This window comes from Camponotus floridanus, unplaced genomic scaffold (genome assembly GCF_003227725.1).
Source record: "Camponotus floridanus strain SB8 unplaced genomic scaffold, Cflo_v7.5 scaffold89, whole genome shotgun sequence".
Classification (NCBI taxonomy): domain Eukaryota; kingdom Metazoa; phylum Arthropoda; class Insecta; order Hymenoptera; family Formicidae; genus Camponotus; species Camponotus floridanus.
In genome coordinates, this window is record NW_020229859.1 from 314,971 (window position 1) to 339,934 (window position 24,964).

Genomic DNA, 24,964 nt, shown 5'->3' on the forward strand with positions numbered 1-24,964 from the left:
TATCTAATTATAAATAAATAAGATGAAAGACAAATTAAGATGAAGACTGAATTAAACTTTTAAAATAAATTTCGATCAATAATTATTATATTTTTTTATTGTATGTAATGTATATACTTTGTTTCTTGCGAATGAGAAAATAATAATTCTTGTTAAATACAACAATAGTTCGCTTTAATGAACATTTCTGTCTATTCTTTCATATATAACAAAATAAAATTTAATTTAACATATTAAGAAAATAAAATATAATTTAATTTTTACTAAAATGAATTATATTTACTACATCATTTACTAATATACTAAAGTCAAAAGCGAATAATATATGTGAATATTACTAATAGTAAAATAGTGTAGAAAAATGATATTATCATAATTGTATCGCTATAAAAATGCACAATGTTCCAGTATAACTGGAATCTAATCTAAATACCAATATAGAGGAGTAAAGGATGATTATACATATAACAATTATACATATAATAATGAAATAAAATAAATCGAAAATGAAAAGAATAAAAATTTTCAAAATCTTGTTTACAAGAAAACATTAAAATGCTTATTTAAAGCGTATTTTGTTATTAAAACTTAAAGCACATGATACAATTGGTATAATCTAGTTATTAATACAAAATATTGTATTTTTTCGTTTTGATAACACTGCCTCAAAATTAAATCACAATGTTACATGTATCTATTAAAAGAAAATTAAATCACAATATTACATGTATCTCTTTAAAAGAAAATTAATTTAAAAAAAGAATATTTATATTTTATAACGTATTTATTATTATTTTGTACATAGATTTTTTGTTAATTTGCCCATCGTTTTTTAACATGATTAAATAATACACAATGTGACATACAACAAAAATAAATTTAAAAGAAAATTAATTTAAAAAAAGAACATTTATATTTTTCACTTTATAACACAATCTTCATTTGAGAATACGGAAATATGCGCTATTTAAAATTTTCTAGATAGTTCAACTTTGAATATGTTTTGAATTTAGTATCGCAATACACAATGCACTAATCAAAGAATTCACTAACACATTATAAAATAATCATAATTCACGAACACTCTAATCAAAGAACATTAATATTGGCATTGTATACAGTAGAACATTTTGTAATAATCCATGATTTTGATTTGACTTCTTCAAGTATTGAATTATAATATCTATAATTTTTATAAAAACAATTCTTTTCTATAACTTGTCACATATAATTACAATCTCTCTTAACTGTCACTACATTCTAAACATGTCTGTATAGCGTTTTTTAATAAATTCAATCATATATAATAATATTTTTGCTTCTCTCTTTTTCCTCTCTTTTTCCTTTTTTCTATTTCTGAAAAAGCACATTCTTTATATTTATTCTTATAAATTCATGCAGCACATATTATATTCCTATTAATTAATTATTAATTAATTATTAAATTTTTCTTGATAATCTTTTTTTCGTATAGTAATCACTATTTCACCATTTTAAATCACTATTTTAAATCGCTTTGAAATGTACAAATGCTCGTACAGAAAGTCACTTATAAAATAATATATTCTTTACAAGTTCAAGCATATTTAGTTAAATTCCAGATATATATCTCATCTTGGAGTCTTCTCTATTACAAAACCCGAATCCCCTCAACTTGCTTATAGTCGAAAAGCGCAATATTCACTACGATTCAGCTCAATGTAGTTAGTAGTTACGTACAACATGAATTACTGTTATATTCGAAAGAGTTTACAGGCATATTAGCAAATGGTAGTTGTTGAATCCTTCGTGTACTGAGCAAGCGCAAAATCACGTAACGTTTTTACAATCGCGAAGAGCGATCAGTCAAGCAATAATTTTTACCCCGCGAACTTCAATGAACGTCAACAAAGGTAGAATACGTTCTGGAAAATAACAGAAAGATTCGCATCGCAACTAAAAATATAATCCTATTATGTCATGAAATAGTTATGTACTACGTACAGTAAAGTATACAAATCATAGGTTTTTTTACTATAAACCTGCGTTAATAAAAACTGCTCCGGTTTGAACATATATAAGACTTCAATAAAGATTAATTATTATTCGTACGAGTGATATCGAAGAAAAATTTACAAGTTATAAAAAAATAATTATATGATATATTGTTCTTGGCATCCAAAAATATGTGCTATCGATAATATTTTTTCAGTTTTATACAACTTATGCTATTTTCTTTTATATTAAATTATAAATGAATATATTGTTTATTTATTTTATTAATATTGAAAAAATATTTTTCTCGAGATAAGTATAATCAATTTTTTTTGTTATTTAATGTGTTATTTATGTTTATTGTGTTATTTATGTTTTTTTTTATTAAATTTTTGTAAATATTTTTGCAATATATATTATGTAATAATATTTATTGCAAAAATATTTACAAAAATTTAATAAAAAAAAACATAAATAACACAATAATATTTGCATTATTTACAATTTATTTTTCAAAATATAAAGAGAATAACTTGTTCCTAGCAATTTTTTTACACAAGCTTGCGAAAATTATAATTTCGTAACAGTGCAAGTACTCGTCTATAGATCTCTCAAAAAACTTTGTGCTTCGCGACAGTTTGTCAGAGTTAATACTTAAACTTTTTCCACTGGCAAAAAATATTCGCTTTCGACGTATAGATTGATTTAAAGTGTTTTTCAACAACAAAGTTGGATATGTGGTATAAACCGAATTATGATAGAATTGTGCTTATACACGAATCATAATTCGTTTCCCTCTAGTATAAAAAGAGATGGAAAATTTTTATGAAAGTTAAAAAAAATTAAAACAGCAATGTTTTCTAGAAGAATATAATAAATTATAGAATATAAAAAGATTTTATCAAGAGATTTAAAGTTTATATAATATAACTGTGCATATAAAATAAGTACAATTAAACAAAATTATTAATAGAAATATTTTAAATTTCCTTTTCAAAATAATATTATCTCTTTTTTCCCCTATTACATATTTCTCAATATTAATACATATACGCTGCTTCCTTCCAGTACAAAATAAATATTTCCACAGCCTACGTAATAATATTATAGTACAATAATACAATCAATATAATAGATTAGAGAGAGAAAATAATATAAGTAAATAAAGTTCTTTTTCGAGTGCTAATTTAATACACAGATTTGTGAAAAAATCAATCCTTGAATATGGCTTGTAAACTAAATATAATTACTTAAAATATAAACGGAAAAAGAAAATGTTAAGAAATAATATAAAATAATAATGTTACTTCTAAATCAACCATTAATGTGATATTTTATCTAAAACTTGTATTTTTGTTAGATTTGAGTTACGCGTTTGCTCTGAGTCGTCAATGTTTGCGAATGTTAGGTATATGGCCTGATCCATGTATCCCTTTAAACGACTTTCATCGGCCAAGCATAAGATTCATAATTGTTACATGTATTCTGAGTCTTTACGTGATAATGCCGCAGTTGACGAATATGATTCGCGCTTGGGGTAATGTGATTCATATGGTCGAATATATAGCCTCTGCCAATTTCAGTTTGATGGCATTGAGCAAGTTGATCGCTACTTGGTATCATAGCAAAAGTAAGTAATTTTACAACAATAAATACATTGGACAAATATACTTATTTTATTATAAATAATAAAACAATATAAGTAAATAATACAAATACTAGATTTTCAATTCACATCTAATATTGTCATTGTACGATATTTAGATTTATTATTTTGTATATTAAAATATTAATTTTACGCTATGACAATTTATATATACATAAATATGTGTATTTGTATGTGTAGACATGTGTAGACATGTGTATATGTGTATATATATATATATATATATATATATATATATATAAATTACATGTATAGTTTATATACGTATATAATATATATATATATATATATATATATATATATATATATGTTCAATTTGAAAGCACTTCGAACACTGATGACATCAGTCATGATCGATTGGATAAATTCAACGAACAGTCCTGAAAGAAATATGATGCTAAGACTCGCAAGACGTGGCAGAAGCTTATCTTCTAGATATTATGCACTTGCGACAACGGGAGTCTTGTTTTATATATGTTTAAATCTTCTGAAATTTTATCGAAATATTCATCAGCCTGAACGTAGACTGGTCTATCATTTCGTTTATCCTTATAATTCACAGAAGAGTCCGAATTACGAGATCACATTTGTCATACAACTTTGCGGCGGATTATGCACAGGACTAATTAATTGTACCGTCGATAGTTTCATCTCGATACTCCTGTTGCATGTATGCGCACAACTAATAAATCTACGAACGGCACTCAATAATTTAGTCGATGAATTAGCCAATAAATCCATATCCTCTTCGAAATTTAAGGAAGGCTTAGCTGCAATTGCAATACGGCATAAACATCTTATACGGTATGTCTAAAAGAATTTCCGCCGATCATTTAAATTGTAAACTCTCCATAAATGCACATTTGGAGTAATTTTATAAAATTTAAATATACAAACAAAATATTCAAGATAATAACTGTATATCTCTTTTCCTCATATACCATATGTCATATCTTATATAAAAATATTTCTCATACAATTAAGATTTTTTTTTATGTATTTTTCTTCAGTGAAATTTTGTCATTGCTTTAATTAGTATTTTCATTGATTCAGCTTAAGCATTAAACATTCATATATCTCCTTTTAATATTATTAACTTTCTTTTATTTTTAAAGAAAATTAAAAAGATTTTGATATTTTCAAGCGCATTCATTTTCTTATTACCGATTGGAATTATAATAATGTAAGTCGACAATTTATAATGAGTGTATAATGAGAATAATTTTTCAAGGGATGCAAAGACAATTGACAATTGTTACAGCGCAGTGCTATTTGTGCATATGCTAGCCGCTACTTTTCAATTGTGTTTTGAAACTTTTCAAGTTTACACGGTAAGTAAGGAACGACTTATATAAGTATTTTTTGTTTTTATTTGATTATTTTCGTATATCTTATATTAGAAAGATTAAAAAAAAAAAAAAAAATATATATATATGTATATATATATATATATATATATATATATACATATAAGGCTTTTCCATATTATAATATATTTTAAATATTGTGACATAATTGTACTGTTATATGTTACATTTGACTTGAGAAAAATATCTTCAGATCATAACAGACAAATTAGACGTATCTGCTTTCAAAATGGCTTTTCTCTTATTTTATGTCATTCTTGTGTTAACGCAATTATACATTTATTGTTATTCAGCTGAAAGACTCTTAACAGAGGTAAGATAGTTATGTAAATTAATGGGATTGTGTAAAATAAAAAGTGTAATTTTCAGAGCAGTGGTATGGCACATTGCGTGTATGAATGCAAATGGTATAATATACCGGCCAAAGATGCGAAAAATTTGATATTTATCATACATGGATCTTCAATAGCGCTTAAATTAACAGCTGGAAAATTTGGAATTTTTTCGATGGAGATGTTCGGAGCAGTGAGACATTCTAATTCTTAAATATTCATTTCTTTAATACGTTCTAAATTAAATATCTTCTCATATAGCTTTCTATCTCTGTTTAAATATATAAGACTGTAGCAATTGACTGTAAGCAATTGAAAAGTTGTTCGATTAATATAGGATATAATTTGCATATGGCCAGATTTGTAACTTATACAATATATGTATTAATATCTGCTATCTGATATCGAATTCGATAATTTAGATGATATCGATTTATACCATTTAATCAATATTGATAAATATTAGGTGCAACTGATAAGATTATTACAAATAATTTTAATTGTACATTGATACACAATGTAAATTATTCAAATTATTTAATATCCTTTTCTTGAATAAAAGTAATGGATTAATTCTAACCTATTCAAATTAGTTTAATATTGAAAAATAATGATTAAATCTATAATAAAAGAATAAAATAAATTAATATTATAATAATAATAATAATAATAATAATAATAATAATAATAATAATAATAATAATAATAATAATAATAATAATAAATTAATGTACTTTCCGATGAAAACGGAAATGAACCTTTTTCTTTTCAAATTTAAATTTCATTTCCGGGCAATAGAATTTTCGATTCTAATTAATCTACATAATTTATTGCTAAAGAGGAAAATTGTGTATTTGCAGAAAATATTGTATTATATGTGCATATGTCATTATATTATATATAATTATTATATTTTACTGTAAAAATAAAACAAAATATTTAAATTCTTATTTTTATTTTATTTAGACGCTGAAAACAGCAATGGGATATCTATCTATGTTGTTGACAATAAAAGATTAGAGAAGCTATAATGGAGAAGAAAAAGAAAATAATGTATGTGTATATGTTGGAAATATTGTATGATTCTACATATATGTGTATATATAGAAAATATTATACGTAATATATAGCAATTATTATAAAATCAAACTAAGTGTGCTTAAAAGTATATTATTAATTATTAAAAATGATTAATTATAAATAATTAATTCATTGATTTAATTGATAATTAAAAATGATTAATTTTATTATATTTGCTAAATATATTTTTGCGTCAAAATACATATTCTTTATTTCCTATTAAGCCATATCTAATTATAAATAAATTAAGATGAAGACTAAATTAAACTTTTAAAGTAAATTTTGATCAATAATTTAGTTATTAATTAAATAATTTAGCTTATTATATTTTTTTATTGTATGTAATGTATGTACTTTGTTTCTTGCAAATAAGGAAATAATAATTCTTGTCAAATACAATAATAGTTCGCTTTGATAAATATTTCTGTCTATCCTTTCCTTTTATATTATATTTAATTTATATATTTCGCCTGAATAAATTATTTCATAATAATACGAAAATATAATTACATAATAAAACGAAAATATAATTTAATTTAACATAGAAAGATAATAAAATATAATTTAATTTACTAATATCATTTATATACTTACGTTATTAAAACTTAAAACACATGATACATTTAGTATAATCTAGTTATTAATACAAAATATTGTATTTTTTCGTTTTGATAACACTGCCTCAAAATTAAATCACAATGTTACATGTATCTATTATTTTATAACGTATTTATTATTATTTTGTACATAGATTTTTTTGTTAATTTTCGTTTTTTAACATGATTAATTAATACACAATGTGACACACACACACAACAAAAATAAATTTAAAAGAAAATTAATTTAAAAAAAGAATATTTATATTTTTCACTTTATAACACAATCTTCATTTGAGAATATGAAAATATGCTCTATTTGAAATTCTATACACAGTCAACTTTGAATATGTATCGCAATACACAGTACACTAATCAAACATAACATTCCACTAACACCAACATCAAAAAAATCATAATTCACGAACACACTAATCAAAGAACAATTCACTAATAATGGCATCGTATACAGCGGAACATTGTAATAATCCATGATTTTAATTTGCTGACGTTTTCAAGTCCAATAACAACATCTACAATTTTTATAAAAATAATTCTTTTCTATATAACTTTTTATATAATACTCTCTCTTAATTGTCACTACATTGTAAAGTTATCTGTTTAGCGTTTTTTAATCAATTCAATCCTCTATAACAATATTAGCACATTCTTTTTATTTATTTTTATAAATGCATTCAGCACACATTATATGTCTATAATGCTTATAATTAATTAGTAAATTTTTCTTGATTATCTTTTCTTTCATATGATAATCACTATTTCATCGTTAAATCACTTTGAAATGCTCGTAAGAGTAAAAAGCCACTGACAAAATAACGTTCACTTTCTCAAGTTCAAACTATTTAATTAAATTTCAAGTATATCCCATCATGGAGTCTTCTCTAATACAATACTCGAATCCCCTTACTTTGCTTATAGTCGAAAAGCAAGCGCAGTATTCACTATATTCAGCCCTATGTAGTTGGCAGTTACGTACAACATGAATTACTGTTATATTCGAAAGGGTTTACAGGCAAATGATAGTTGTTGAATCCTTCGTGTACTGAGCAAGCGCAAAATCACGTAACGTTTTTACAATCGCGAAGAGCGATCAGTCAAGCGATAATTTTCACCCTGCGAACATCAATGAATGTCAACAAAGGTAGAATAATTTCGAAAAATAGCAGAAAGATTCGCATCGCAACTAAAAATATAATCCCATTATGTTATAACATAGCTAATATAGTAAAGTATAAAAATCATATATTTTTTATTATCAACGTGCGTTAATAAAAACTGTTCCGATATGAACATATATAAGACTTCAATAAAGATTAATTATTACTTTAAATTTTTATTCGCACGAGTGGTATCGTATTGAAGAAAAATTTACAAATTACAAAAAAATAATTATGTGATTGTTCTTGACATCCAATATGTGCTATCGATAATATTTTCTCAATTTTATACAACTCATGTTATTTTCTTTTATATTCCAATATAAATGAATATAATGTTTATTTATTTTATTAATATTGAAAATGATATGTTTTTCTCAAGGTAAGTATAATCAGTTTTTTGTTAACGTGTTACTTATTAAATTTTTGCTAAATGCAATATATATTATATAATAATATTTGCAGTTTATTTACAGTTTATTTGCAGTTCTATTTACAGTTTACTTGTAAAACATAAAGGGAAAAATTTGTTCTTAACAATTTTTACGCAATCTTGCGAAAATTATGATTTAATACAAGCACTCGTCTATAGATCTTTCAAAAAACTTTGTGTTTCGCGACAGTTTATCAGAGTTCATACTTAAACTTTCTCCACTGGCAAAAAATATTTGCTTTCGACATATAGATTGATCTAAAGTGTTTTTCAACAACAAAGTTGGATATAATGGTATAAATCGAATTATATTAAATTTGTGCTTATATACGAATCATAATTCGTTTCCCTCTAGCACATAAATAGAGATGGAAAATTTTTATGAAAGTTAAAAATTAAATAAAACAGCAATGTTTTCTAGAAGGATATAGCAATATAAGAAAAAATGTTATCAAGAGACTTAAAGTTTATGTAATGTAACTGCATATAAAATAATTACAATGAAATATTATTAATAGAAAATATTAATAAAAATTATTAATAGAAGTATGCTTAATTTAATTTTCAAAATAACATTATCTCTTTTTTTCTCTATTATATATTTCTCAATATTAATATATACGCTGTCTCCTTCAAGTACAAAATAAATATTTTCACAGTCTATATAATAATACTATATAATAATACAATCAATATAATAGATTAGAGAGAAATTAATATAAGTGAATGAAATTCTTTTTCGAGTGCTAATTTAATACATAGATTTGTGAAAAAATCAATCTTTGGATATGTTTTTAAACTAAATATAATTACTTAAAATATATAAATGGAAAGAGAAAATGTTAAGAAATAATATAAAATAATAATGTTACTTCTAAATCAACATTAATGTGATATTTTATCCAAAATTTGTATTTTTGTTAGATTTGAGTTACGCATTTGCTTTGAGTCGACAATGTTTGCGAATGTTAGGTGTATGGCCCGATCCATGTATTCCTTTAAGCAACTTTCGTCGGCCAAGCATAAGATTTATAACTGTTACATGTATTCTGAGTCTTTACGTGATAATACCGCAGTTGACGAATATGATTCGTGCTTGGGGTAATGTGACTCGTATGGTGGAATATATAGCTTCCGCCAATTTCAGTTTGATGGCATTGAGCAAGTTGATCGCTACTTGGTATCATAGCGAAAGTAAGCAATTATTTTGCAACAATAAATACATGGAATAAATATATTTATTTTATTCTAAATATTAAAACAATATTTATAAATAAATATAAACAAACAAATATTATTATAAATAATAAAACAATATAAGTAAATAATACAAATACTAGATTTTCAATTCATATCTAATATTATCATTGTACTATATTTAGATTATTATATTTGTATAATAAAATAGTTTATCTTACGCTTTTATAATTTATATATATGTATATGTATGTGTGTGTGTGTGTGTTTAATTTGAAAGCACTACGAACACTGATGACATCAGTCATGATCGATTGGGTAAATTCATGGAACAATCCTGAAAGAAATACGATGCTGAGACTCGCGAGACGTGGCAGAAGCTTATCTTCTAGATATTATGCATTTGCAACAATAACAGTTTCATTTTACATGTGTTTTAATCTTCTGAAATTTTATCGAAATATTCATCAGCCTCAACGCAGACTGGTCTATCATTTCGTTTATCCTTATAATTCCCAGAAGAGTCCGAACTACGAGATCACATTTATCATCCAGCTTTGTGGCGGATTATGCACAGCACTAATCAATTGTACTGTCGATAGTTTTATCTCAACACTTTTGCTGCATATATGCGCGCAACTAATAAATCTACGAACGACACTCAATAATTTAGTCGATGAACTAGCCAATAAATCCATATCCTCTTCAAAATTTAAGGAAGGCTTAACTGCCATTGCGATACGACATATACATCTTATACGGTATGTCTCAAAGAATTTCCGGCGATCATTTAAATTGTAAAATCTCCATAAATGCACATTAATTTTATAAAATATTTAAAAATGTAAATGAAATATTTAAAACACTAACACATATCGTTTTTTTATGTATCACATGTCATATTATTATACATAGGAGAAATATGTGCAATATTTTATATAAAAAAATCTTATATAAAAAATTTTTTCTTTACGTATAACATATTTCTTAGTGTCAAAAGTATTTTAAAATTTTATAAAATTTAAATATGAAACTCAAAAAATGTAAAATTAATTTATTGAAAAATTATTATATAAAAATTTATTTATTTATTTAAATTTATAATGCGAAATTATTTAATAAAATAATCTATCTCTTTATGTATTCTTTTTTCCAATGCTTTCTTAAATAGAATTAGTGTATTCTCTGATAAGTAATGGTTTCAATATAGCATTGTAAACTACGAAGTGTCACTAATGACAATGAGAAAAATAAGTTAATAGCTATTTTTTTAGTGAAATTTTATTAATATAATCAATGTAGATATTTTCTACGATGTCGAAAACTCCAGGAAGTTATTTTTTGGACAAAGAAAAAAGTTCTTATACATGAATTTAGAAATACTTCCCTGCAGAGTTATAGGTTTTCAAAGTTAAAGAAAAATAAAAGGATTCAGATTATCTTTCATAATTTTTAATTTAGTAATAATAAGTAAAAAAGTATTAACTTGAATAAATTAAATGGTCGAGGTGTTCACCTCACGCAACTACGCACGCTTACATTATTTTAATCATTGAATATGTTTTGATCATTGACTCATAAATTCTAAGCATATTCGAATAGTGTTGAAAACAATTCCATGAAGATCATAAACATAATGTTTATGTTTACGAGGTATGGTTTTGAATTTCGACTAAAAACCTTCAATTAAAAATTGCGAAAGATAATCATACAATTCTTTTATTTTTTTTAACTTTAAAAGCCTATAATTTTGTAGGGAGTCATTTCCGGATCTATATTCATAGGAATATTTTTCTTTAAAGTTGTCCAAGGAATTACTTCCTGGAATTTTCAATATCGCTTAAGAAACACTCTGTATAAAACGAAGAAAAAGCGCATAGATGTGTCTTTTCATTGAAAATCATTAAAAATATTCATGAAAATCAAAAATATTTAATCTTCAGTGAAATCTTGTCTTGCTTTAATCAATATTTTCATTGATTTAGCTTAAGTAGTAAAAATTCATATATTTCATTTCTTTCTACACTTATTCTCATATGTTTGGCTGTACTTTTCTAAATTTTAATTATGATATAAATAAAGTAATTTTTTTATGACAATAATTGCTCATAAGTTTTAATAAAATTAATTTTAAATTAACAATGTGAATAATTTTTGAAGGGATGCAAGAACGATTGACAATTGTTATAGCGCAGTGCTATTTGCGCACATGCTAGCTGCTACTTTTCAACTGTGTTTTGAAACTTTCCAAGTTTACACGGTAAGTAAGGAACGACTTATACAAGTACATTTTCTTTTTATTTGAATATTTTCATATATCTTATATTAGAAAGATTAAAAAAAATATATATACATATAAAGTCTTTTCATATTATAATATATTTTTAATATTATGGCATAATTGTACTGTTATATGCATTTGAACTGAGAAAAATATATATCTTCAGATAATAACAGACAAATTAGATGTATCTACTTTCAAAATGGCTTTTCTCTTATTTTATGTCATTCTTGTGTTAACACAATTATACATTTACTGCTATTCAGCTGAAAGACTTTTAACAGAGGTAAGATAGTTATGTAAATTAATGGAATCTGTGTAAAATGAAAAGTGTAATTTCCAGAGCAGCGGTATGGCACATTGCGTATATGAATGCAAATGGTATAATATACCGGCCAAAGATGCGAAAAATTTGATATTCATTGTACATGGATCTTCAATAGCGCTTAAATTAACAGCTGGAAAATTTGGAAATTTTTCGATGGAGATGTTCGGAACAGTGAGGAACTTATTTTTAAATATTCGTTTTTTAAATACGTTCTAAATTAAATATCTTTTCATATAGCTTCTTATCGCTGTTTAATTATACAGAATTATAAGCAATTGAAAAAAAAATTGATCGATAAATATAGAGTATTATTCGCATACGTTCAGATTGTAACTTATATAATATACGTATTCAAATCTGCAATCGATTTAAATGATACCGATTTATACCAGTTAACTAATATTTATACAAATATTAGATGCAACTGGCAAGATGATTACAAATAATTTTAATTATACATTAATACACAATGTAAATTATTCAAATTATTCAATATCCTTTCCTTAAAAATAAAAATAATGGATTAATTCTAATCTATTTAAATTAGTTTAATATTTATTGAAACATAACGATTAAACCTGTAACAAAGAAATTAATAGTAATATAATAATAATAATAATAATGATAATAATAATGATAATGATAATAATAATAATTAATATATCTTCCGATGAAAACAAAGATGAACTTTTTTCCTTTCAAATTTAAATTTCATTTCCAAGCAATAGAATTTTCGATTCTAATTAATCTACATAATTTATTGTTTAAGAGAAAAATATTGTATAATTTAAATATTATATAATTGCAAGATATTTTGCATATCATATGCGCATATATGATTACATTATAATTATTATTTTACTTTAAAAATAAAAAAAATTTAAATATTCTTATTTTTACTTTGTTTAGACGGTGAAAACAGCAATGGGATACCTATCTATGTTGGTGACAATAAAAGATTAGAAAAGCTATAATAGAAAAGAAAGAGAAAATAATGTATGTGTATTACTAATTATTTGATAATTAAAAATGATTAATTTTATTATATTTGCTAAACATATTTTTGCGTCACAACATTATATACAATATATTGTATATAATGCAAAGTTTTCGAAAAACAATAATTTGCATAATATTGTTTATACAATATTAATATAGTTCATTAGTATATTAATAGATTTAATAGACTAAAAGATTAAAACAAATAGATTAAAACTAATAGATTAAAACAAATGCGGTTAAAATGCCTATTTAAAACGTATTTATTAAAACTTAAAACACATATAGATACAATTTAGTAATTTAGCTTTGATACAAAATATTTCTATCGTTTTGATAACACTTCAAAATTAAATTATAATGTTATATGTATTTATTATTTTATAAGATATTTATTATTATATTGTACATAGATTTTTTTGCTAATTTATCCATTGTTTCTTATCATGACTAAATAATACACAATGTGACACACACACATACACACACACACACAACAAAAATAGATTTAAAAGAAAATTAATTTAAAAAAAGAATATTTTTATTTTTCGTTTTACAACACAATCTTCATTTGAGAATACGAAAATATACGCTATTTAAAATTCTTTACACAGGTCAACTTTGAATATGTTTTGAATTTAATAAATACACAGCGCAATACACAGTACACGCTAATTAAATAATAACATTCCACTAACACCAACATAAAAAATCATAATTCACGAATACACTAATCAAAGAACAATATTTCACTAATATTGGCGCATTGCATATAGCGGATAATTTTGTAATTATCCACGATTTTGATTTGCTAACTTTCAAGTATCGAATAACAATATCTATAATTTTTATAAAAATAATTCTTTGCTATATAACTTTTTATATAATTACTCTCTCTCTTAATTGTTACTACATTGTAAACATGTCCATATAGCGTTTTTCAATAAATTCAATCGTCTATAATATTTATTTTCTCCCTTTCTTCTTATTTCTGAGAAAGCACATTCTTTTTATTTATTCTTATAAATGCATCCAGCCCACATTGTATGTTGATTAATTAAATATTAATTAATTTAAAAATTTTTTTTGATTATCTTTTTTTTCATGTAATGATCACTATTGTAATGATCACTATTTCATCATAAAATCGTTTTGAAGTGTAGCACAAATGCCCGTACAGAAAGCCACTGTGTGTGATAAAACGTTCTCTTTCTCAAGTTAAATTTCAAATAAATCCCATCTTGGAATCTTCTCTAATACGAAACCCGAATCCCCTCACCTTGCTTATAGTCGAAAAGCAAGCGCAGTATTCACTATATATGATTCAGCTCGTTGTGGTTGTCATGGTAGTTACGTACAACATTGCATTACTATTATATTCGAAAGGGTTTACAGATACATTGGCAAAAGTTATTGTCCTTCGTGTACTGAGCAAGCGCAATATCAAGAAGTTTAGTATAATCATGAAAGCGATTCAGTCTAACGATAATTCTTATTCAGTGAACATCAATGACTATTAACAAAGGTATAAAGAATATACCATTTAAATAGCAAATAGCAAATAGCAAATTTTCTCGAATTATAATATTCTTTAAAAATATATATATATTATATGCAAAATATATGTATCAAGTTTTGCAAAATCAACTTTCCTTTTTAAATAAGTGAGAATTGAAGAGAATTGTATTTCAGGTTTTAAATTTTATAAAAAAAACTCGATAACTAGAAATCGTTACTAAATTATTATTTACGTGATGAAATAATTAATATAAAGTCTTTTTAAATTAAGAAAAATTAAAAATGTGTTTATAAATAAAAATCATTTATTTAATTAGTTGCTCATTAAATAAATTACTCTTTTTATGTAACTTTTTTGTAACAAAATTTTTATGTACATTTTTTTATGTATCTTTACATAAAAATATGTAAAGATACATAAAAAAATGTACATAAAAATTTGTATAAGTCAGATTTACATAAATCAGAAAAAAATTAGTTATCTTTATTATATATTTTTAAAATTTTTATTAATTTAATATATACATATATATGCATATATATATATATATATATACATGTTTTTTGTTATATATATTTACTTTTCATTAAAATAAAAATATAATATTTTTGTTAAAATAATTATTCTTCAGATTAATATTTAATACATTATTTATTAAACATTTATTAAATAAGAAATATTTTATACGACAAATATCATATAATAATGTTTGCACATGGTAACTATATTAAAGAGAATAATTCAATCTTAATAATTTGTCGCAAATGTTTACAAAACTTGATAGAACCTTCGATAGAACTTCATGCTACACAAAAGTTTGCCAGAATGGATATTAAAGCTTTATATATCATCAAGAGAAAGGCTTAACATTTAGATCTTAATAGTAAGATTACGTAGACATGATATGTGATTGACATGACATATGAATTATATGTGTATCAATCCACTAATATTTTCTTCAACAGCATATGAACAAAACTATCCAAAATTTTAAAACTTGAAAATCATAAAATAATTAAAATAATTTTTTATCAATATCTTGTGGAAAAAGGAATCTTGTAAAGAAATGTTTGAAATTATATTGTTGTTAAAAACATAATCTTGTCCTAATAGAATAATATTATTTTTTCTTATTTTATCAATTATGTATTTAACTTTATATATTCACTTTCCGATATAAAATTTTTTAAAGAAATATATTAGAAAAAATCTTCAATTTGTAACATTTATATTAATAATTTATGTCAGTCTATAATAAATTTAAAAAATCAATTGTATCCACGATTTTATAGTAGATTTTATGTAACGTTTTATAGTAAACTAAAAAACTACAGTAAACTAAATAAACAAAAAATATTGTATATAAAATTGCTTAAAAATTATAAAATTGTATTAATTATATATACATAATAATAATATGTATTTTATATACATGTATACTATACTGATTGTGAATTACATACAAGAAGACAATGATTACAACAAGCTAGAGTACTATTTATAACACATAGCAATGTAAAAAATTTTTTAAAGGCAGTTTATTACAAATGTCTAAAATGTTGTTGACATTGTAATAATGAACAAATTATATATAACTAAAATGTGCTTTAAAAAGTAGTAGTTTTCAAAATTTTGTCGATAAATTAACGATTACATTTATATTAATAAATATAAATTTACATATAAAAAATCACATTCACATATAAAAAAAATTTGCAAATAATATATTTAAAGAAAAATAATATTTCCTTCTAAATTGTCATTATAAGCAATAATATTTTTTATAAAATATGAATAATTTGTCAGATTTGAATTACGCTTTTACAACGAGCCGTCAATGTATGAAATTATTAGGCATATGGCCCGATCCAAATGTCCCTTTGAATGTTTTTCGTCGACCAAAAATAGAATTCATGCTTGCTACGTGTATTATGAGTGTTTATGTATTCACCCCACAAATAATAAATACGATCCGAGCTTGGGGTAATATAAGTCGAGTGGTGGAACTCTTTGTCACCGCTAATTTTAGCATGATGTCAATAGGCAAGATGATTATAACCAGATATCACGGCGAGAGTAAGTTATTATTTTGTAACAAATAAATACCAAATAGATTTGTATTTATCATAAGTAAAGTCTAAGATTGCTGTTGTATAATAATTTTTGTATGTAAAAATAACTTACTTTACATTTATATTAATAAATATAAATGTAAATAATACAGCCTTGTTTAATTTGAAAGAACTTCGATTGCTTATTTCATCGATGATGACTGATTGGATGACTTCCACGAGCAATTGGGAACGAAACATAATGTTGAAGCTAGCAAAAACTGGTAGAAGGTTAAATTTTGGATATTTCATAGCTGCAATCGGTACAATTACATTTGCTTTTTATGTACGCCTTGAAAATGTTTTACAAACCATGCACCAGCCTCGACGATACCTTCCCTACCGGTTTGATTACATTCAAAAAAGTCCAAATTATGAAATCACCACTTTTATACAAATTTGCGGCGGTGCATACGCAGTTCTCGGCAATTATAGCGTCGACAGCTTCATCTCGATACTCCTTTTGCATATATGCGCACAATTAATAAATCTACAAATTACGCTCAACAATTTGATCGACAAATTAGACAACAAATCTATATCTTCTTTGACATTTCGAAAAGGCCTAACTGCGATCATCATACGACATGAGCATCTAATAAGGTATGCTTAGAAACTTTTAGCGTATTATATAATATTTTAAAATATTTATAGATAAAAAGAAACATTTATCTAAGCGAAAATAAAATCAAATAATAATTAATATTTAATAAGAAATTATATATACGAGTGAAATGCAGTGTGTGCACAAAATTTTGTTCTTTTTCTTTACATTAGATATGTATTACAATTAAATTTTCATATTTTTAAACTTATTACGAGCAGACGAGTCTCTCTTTTACTCACATATCTCTTTTATTTTGTCATTCAAATATTTTATTTGATATATATTGAAGATCTCATTTTGATTATGTAGGATATTTTCATTTTATGCATATGGTGTGTGTGTGTGTGTGCGCGCGCTCGGGCATGCGTCCCAAGTAATAAGTGTGAAATAACAGAAGATTAATGCAAAAGAAGCGAGTTAAGAATTCCAAAGTTTAATTTTATACTTTTAAAAGTGATAACATATTAAAACTACATCAAATTTAAATATACCTAATAAAAAATATAATTTTTTTTATTTTATAAATTTAAAATAACTTTTTTTTAAAGATTTTTACATTGTAAAATTCTCTAATTATAAGTCAATAATATATGAGTATGTCATATACGAATTTTCAAGGGATGCAAAGATGATCAACGATTGCTACAGCTCAATATTATTTGTGCACATGCTATGCGCTTCTTTGCATTTATGTCTTGTAACTTTTCAGATTTTCACGGTAAGTGAAACAATTTGTACGTGTATGTATAATCTCTAAATTACTTTACAAACTATATGATCTCTATATCATTTTACAGAAAAATTAAATATTTAAGAATATTTAATATATTAGAATATTTAAAATTTATTTCGAATTTAATTAAAAGAAATTTAATATAAAAATTTAATATAAAAAAATTTAATATAAAAAAATTTAATATAAAAAAATTTAATTTGAATTTTGAAAAACATTTTTAAAAAACATTTTTAGATTATAATATTATAATACATTAGAATTATATACCACATAATGTACTATTTTACTATTCTATTACTTATAAAAAAATATTATTTTCAGATGATAACAGATAATTTTAATATTTCTATTATCAAAGTAATATTTCTCACGATTTATATATTTCTCGTGTTGACACAATTATATGTTTATTGTTATGCCGCTGAAACACTCTCAACGGAGGTAAACTAATTACATTAACGCTACTTATATAAGATAAAAATATAATTTTTTTTAGAGTATTAATATGGCGTTCGGCGTGTATAACTGCAAATGGTATAATATACCGGCGAAAGATGCGAAAGATTTGATGTTCATCGTATATCGATCTGTGATATCTCTTAAATTGACAGCTGGAATATTTGGAAATTTTTCAGTAGAATTGTTCGGAATAGTAAGACATATATCTATAAAAATATACTATTTTCATGCAATATATTATATACTATATTACTTTATATGCAATCGTTATACAAAAGTGTATTCATTTCTTTAATTTTAATTTTCAAAATATTTCACTTTATTTTTATTTTATATTATATATTATGTACATATTTCTTTCCTTATTATCTATTGTATATTATAATTTAAATTTTATCTACAATTTTTACTTTATTTAGGCGGTAAAAACGTCAATGGGATATTTGTCTGCGTTACTAACAATAAGAGAGTAAGGAAAATAATATATAATTAATTCTCTATATAACCGATTATATCGACTTTCAAATAATACAATTAATAGACTTACATGCACTTCCTGTAATATCATTTCAATTGAATAAATATACATTTGTGTGCAACGAATAAAATTATTTATTTGTTTCCGTTGGCTAATGTATGTGTTATATAATGTAAAAGATTGAATATAATTATAAACACGATTATAAATGAAAATATAAATTTTAAAGAATAGAAATTATTTAATTTCAGTGTCATTTAAGTAAACATTTAATATATTTTAATTTATCCAATCTTACACTTACAGAGACATTTTCACCCATTATAAACATTATTTAGCATTGCGCGTTTAAGATTACACATGCATCTATTGAATTCATTGAGAGGTTAAGATTTATAATTGATGTAATAAATAGCGGCGATTCTTATAATAAAATTCTTGTATATAAAACATTTTTTGATATCTTGAATAATTTTGGAGATATGTCGAAAAAAGCAAAAAGGGCTCTCTTTATATACGAAGAGTAATTTCATCTCTCTTAGAATCGTTTTTATTAAATCATAATGCTATACATATCTATCGTTAAATTTTATCATTTATCATTGAATATTATACTTTTTGTACATTTATTAATTTATTCACCGTTTTTAGCATCATTAAAAATATGTACCGCATACGCAATAAGAGAGGGAGAGATACACATTATAAAATAGTTTAAAATAATTTAAGAAATGTTTACATATTTCACCTTACAAAATAACAACCTTCATTAGAGAATCTAAATATTAGATAATGTTATATAGAATCTTCTACATCATACAAAGATCAATTTTCCCTTTTTATCACAATACATCGTATAATCAAAGAACAATATTTCACTAACACATACATCGTATAATCAAAGAACAATATTTCACTAACACATCAATTTCATAAAATAGCTTTCACGAGCACACTAATCAAAGAACAACATCTCACTAATATTGACACTTTACATATATTAAAACTTTGTAAGACTCCATGCGTCGATTTTCTAAAGTGTCAAATAATAAAATTTAATAAATTACAATTTTTGTAAAAACAAATTTTTCAAACAAATTTTTCTCTTAAATTTTGCCACTATTGACATGTCCGTAAAGCATTTATTAATAAATTCGATCCTCTGTAATAATATTTGCATTCTATCTTTGACTATTTTATATCTATAATATTCTAAAGGAGCATCATTTTGTTGTTTATTCTTATGTATCTGTACACTACGCGTACACTATGCGTATGTATGTATAAACTTTTCTTTTTTTATGATAATCATTTCATCATTAAATCGCTATGAAATGCACGAGAAATTATTATAAAATAATGTTCTCTTTCTGAAGTTGAGTTTCGAGTAAATCTCATCTTGGAATCCTCTATAATTTGAAACTTAAATCCCCTCATCTTGCTTATAGTCGAAAGACAAATGCTATATTCATAATATACGATTCAGTCTATCATAGTTGTCATGGTAGTTACATAGTAGTTACACGTATTTTTACATTCGAGAAGTTTATAGACATGTTGGCAAATAATAGTTGTTAAATCCTTCGTGTATACTGAGCAAGCGCAAAATCAAGAGAGTTTGGTATAATCATGAAGAGCGACACAGTCTAATAATAATTCTTACTCAGTGAACATCAATGAATGCCAACAAAGGTGGAATATATCTCAGAAAAATAGCAAATTTGCTCACATTACAATATTCTCTAAATATATATAATGGCATTATATGCAAAATCGTTATATGTCAAGTTTATCAAAATTAAATTCTTTGTTTCAATAAATAAGAATTGAAGAAATTTGCACATTTCAGTTAAATTTTATTAAAAAAACTTGTAATATAATTAATGTTATTTTTTTTTAATTAAAAAAATAAAATTAAGGAAGTGTTTATAAATAAAAATTGCTTATTTAATTAATTACTCATTAAATAAATTGCTCAATGCTAAATGCATAAAAATATTTGCATATATTTAACAATTCTTTATATTAAATGAAGAGAGTAATTCCTTTTTAATTTGCAGAGGCTTACAAATCTCGTAATTTTTTTCAACATGTCTATAGGCCTTCGATAGAACTTCATGTTTCACGAAAGTTTGCTAAAATAGATATTGATACATCAGCAAAAAAAATTTACTTTTGACATTGAGATTGTATCAAAATCTTTTTAGTAGTAAGATTGAGCATGATATATATAGGAAATGATTGATTTACATATGTATCAGTTAACTAATATTTAAAATAAAATAAAGATAGGAAGGCGAACTAATATTTGTTTACTTTTGACATTGAGATTGTATCAAAGTCTTTTTAGTAGTAAGATTGGGCATGAAATATATATAAAATGATTGATTTATATATGTATTAGTCAACTAATATTTGTTCTTATATTTAAATAGAATTATCAAAAATTATAATTCTTCGAAAATCAAAAAATAGTTAAAACAATTTCTCACATCAATATATTAATATAAAATCTAGGAAAAGAATATTTTGTGACAAGAGAGATTTTTAAAGCTTACATTATTACTAAAATAATTTTCAATCTTGTTGTAGTAGAAATATATTATTATATTATAATATTATTTTATTTATTTTGTTATATATCAAAATTAATATTCGTTTTACGAATATAAACTTTCTTAGAAAATAATAAAAAAATTTTTTATCATATTCATAAATGTCTACTGACATTCATAAATGTCAGTAAACTTAAAAGATTTATATAAAGATTAATCTACAAATTAATTTTATTCTTTATGATATAGTTTTCTTTGTAATAATTTCCATGATTTTACAGGTATTTACAATAAACTATAAAAAGTTGTTGCATATAAAGCTGCTTAAAACTATTATATATTAATAATTACATATATATAAAATTGTATATTATATATATATATATATATATATATATATATATATACACATGTATATCGAGTTATACAAGACAACAACAATGACGTCAGCAATGTGAAGTACTACTAAAACATAGTATTATAAAGATTTTCTAAATACAGTTTCAATGAAAATGCCAAAAATTGTTGATATTGTAATGATGAACAAATTATGTGTAAACTATAAAATATGGATAAAAAATCAAAAAAGTTTTGAGGTTTTGTCAATAAATTAACGATTACATTTAATAAATATAAATTTACATATAAAAATATTCACATATAAAAAAAAATTTGCAAATAATATATTTAAAGAAAAATAATATTTCCTTCTAAATTGTCATTATAAGCAATAATATTTTTTATAAAATATGAATAATTTGTCAGATTTGAATTACGCTTTTACAACGAGCCGTCAATGTATGAGGTTATTAGGCATATGGCCCGATCCAAATGTCCCTTTAAACGTTTTTCATCGATCGAAAGTAGGATTCATGCTTGCTATGTGTATTATGAGTCTTTATGTATTCACCCCGCAAGTAATAAATGTGATCCGTGCTTGGGGTAACGTCAGTCGTATGGTTGAATTTTTTGTCGCCGCCAATTTCAGTTTGATGGCATTATGCAAACTGATTATTACTAGATATCACGGAGAGAGTAAGTTCTTATTTTGTAGCAATAGAAATGGAAACTAGATTTGTCTTTATTATAATACAAATATTAATGTTGAATTATCCTTATTAAAATTGAGACTGCCAGTGTACATAATAATTGTTTTTATATAAAAATAATTTGTTTTACATTTATATCAGTAATAATATAGCTATCTTTAATTTGGAAGAACTTCGAATGATAATTGCATCGATTATGACGGATTGGATGACTTCGAAGAGTCAGCTGGAACAAAAAACAATGTTAAAGCTAGCTAGAAGTGGCAGAAGTTTGTCTTTTGGATACTTCGTAATTGTAATAGGCACACTTATAGCTGCTTATTATGCACATATTGGGAGTATCTTTCGAAACATTCACCAATCTCGACGATACCTTATTTACCGTTTCGATTACATTCAAAAAAGTCCGAATTATGAAATCACCTACTTTATTCAACTTTGCGGCGGTACGTATGCAATTTTCAGCAACTATAGTGTCGACAGCTTCATTTCGATACTCCTCTTGCATATGTGCGCGCAACTAATAAATCTACGAACTACACTCAATAATTTGATCGATGAATTAAACAACAAGCCTATATCTTCCTGGACATTTAGAAAAGGCCTAGCTGCGATTATTATACGACACGAGTATCTAATAAGGTATACTTAGGAACTTTCAATGCATCATGTAATATTTTGAAGTATTTATATGATAAGAAAGAGAATATTATTTCATATATAATAAATTTTATTTTATAAATTCAAAATTTAAAATAATATTTTTTAAAGATTTCTATATTGTAAACTTCTCTAATTAATACATATATAATTAATAACATATGCATATGTAATGTATTACTTTTCAAGGAGTACAAAAACAATCGATGATTGCTACAGCCCAGTATTATTTGTACACATGCTAAGTGCTACTTTTCAATTATGTCTTGTAACTTTTCAGATTTTTACGGTAAGCGAAACAATTCACATATGTCTGTGTGTGTGCAATCTTTATATTATTTTACAGTAGAAATAAATATGTACAATTTAATAAAATCAAATAAAAAATTAAATATGAAACTTTATAAAAACAAATTATTTTCAGATATATATTATATATATTATAATATATAATATATATATATATATATATATATATATATAACATACATCGCGTTAAAATTATAAGACATAATGTGCTATCACTATTGCAACTATTACATTAAAAAAAGTGTTATTCTTTTAGATGATAACTGATAATTTGGACGTTTCTTTTATAAAAATAATGTTTTTCGCATTTTATATCTTACTAGTGCTGATACAATTATACATTTATTGTTATGCCGCTGAAAGACTCTTAACCGAGGTAAACAAATTATTTACATCAACGTTACTTATGTAAAACAAAAATGTAATTTTTCTAGAGTACTAATATGGCATATGGCGTGTATGGATGCAAATGGTACAATATATCGGCGAAAAATGCAAAGGATTTGATGTTTATCGTATATCGATCTGCGATTTCGCTTAAATTGACAGCTGGAAAATTTGGAAATTTTTCATTAGAATTGTTTGGAATAGTAAGATATATATGTACAAGAGAAAACATATTGCTTTACATGCAATATCTTATACGAAACTATTTAATTCTATTTTTGTTTTACATTATATATTATGTATATATTTCTCTCTTTGTATATATTATATATGATAATTCATTACATTACTATTATCTGTCAAAATGAAATTTAATATTTTATCTATAATTTTTACTTTATTTAGGCGGTAAAAACATCAATGGGATATTTATCTGCGTTATTAACAATAAGAGAGTAAAGAAAATAATGTTGAATTTTGTATAATCAATTATCGATTTTCGAATAATGTAATTAACAAATTTTTACCTGTAACACCACTTTTACTGAATAAATATACATTTGCACTCAATGAAGTTCTTAATTTATTCCTCTTCTTTATTGATTAATATTTTTAAAAAATTGAAGAAAATTGATTGATAAGAAAAGAATAGTCTTAGTCCAC

The 24,964-nt window shown here is 24.0% G+C and overlaps 3 protein-coding genes across 5 annotated transcripts; all 3 read left to right on the plus strand.

Moving 5' to 3' along the window:
• The first annotated feature begins 1,719 nt into the window (after positions 1 to 1,719).
• On the plus strand, positions 1,720 to 13,415 carry LOC105255910. The gene is made up of 14 exons (XM_025414729.1): positions 1,720 to 1,892; positions 3,335 to 3,604; positions 3,964 to 4,444; positions 4,872 to 4,971; positions 5,201 to 5,320; positions 5,377 to 5,532; positions 6,306 to 6,356; positions 8,060 to 8,177; positions 9,551 to 9,820; positions 10,104 to 10,584; positions 11,984 to 12,083; positions 12,271 to 12,390; positions 12,448 to 12,603; positions 13,342 to 13,415. The coding sequence occupies exons 1-14, from the start codon at positions 1,877 to 1,879 to the stop codon at positions 13,393 to 13,395; spliced, it is 2,493 nt and encodes an 830-aa protein (XP_025270514.1). The 5' UTR covers positions 1,720 to 1,876; the 3' UTR covers positions 13,396 to 13,415.
• Positions 13,416 to 14,909: 1,494 nt separating this feature from the next.
• Positions 14,910 to 19,449, plus strand: LOC109610347 (odorant receptor 4-like). Of its 3 annotated transcripts, none has more exons than XM_025414760.1 (7): positions 14,910 to 14,956; positions 16,757 to 17,026; positions 17,175 to 17,664; positions 18,287 to 18,386; positions 18,726 to 18,845; positions 18,901 to 19,056; positions 19,283 to 19,449. In XM_025414760.1, the coding sequence occupies exons 1-7, from the start codon at positions 14,941 to 14,943 to the stop codon at positions 19,334 to 19,336; spliced, it is 1,206 nt and encodes a 401-aa protein (XP_025270545.1). In that variant the 5' UTR covers positions 14,910 to 14,940; the 3' UTR covers positions 19,337 to 19,449. The 3 variants fall into 3 exon arrangements, with proteins under 3 accessions (XP_025270545.1, XP_025270546.1, XP_025270547.1); XM_025414761.1 differs by having other exon boundaries at positions 17,193 to 17,664; XM_025414762.1 differs by having other exon boundaries at positions 14,926 to 14,956; positions 16,994 to 17,026.
• Positions 19,450 to 20,822: 1,373 nt separating this feature from the next.
• LOC105255909 (odorant receptor 13a) lies at positions 20,823 to 24,871 on the plus strand. The gene is made up of 7 exons (XM_020028981.2): positions 20,823 to 21,033; positions 22,662 to 22,931; positions 23,116 to 23,587; positions 23,795 to 23,894; positions 24,171 to 24,290; positions 24,349 to 24,504; positions 24,707 to 24,871. The coding sequence occupies exons 1-7, from the start codon at positions 21,018 to 21,020 to the stop codon at positions 24,758 to 24,760; spliced, it is 1,188 nt and encodes a 395-aa protein (XP_019884540.2). The 5' UTR covers positions 20,823 to 21,017; the 3' UTR covers positions 24,761 to 24,871.
• The last annotated feature ends 93 nt before the right edge of the window (positions 24,872 to 24,964 follow it).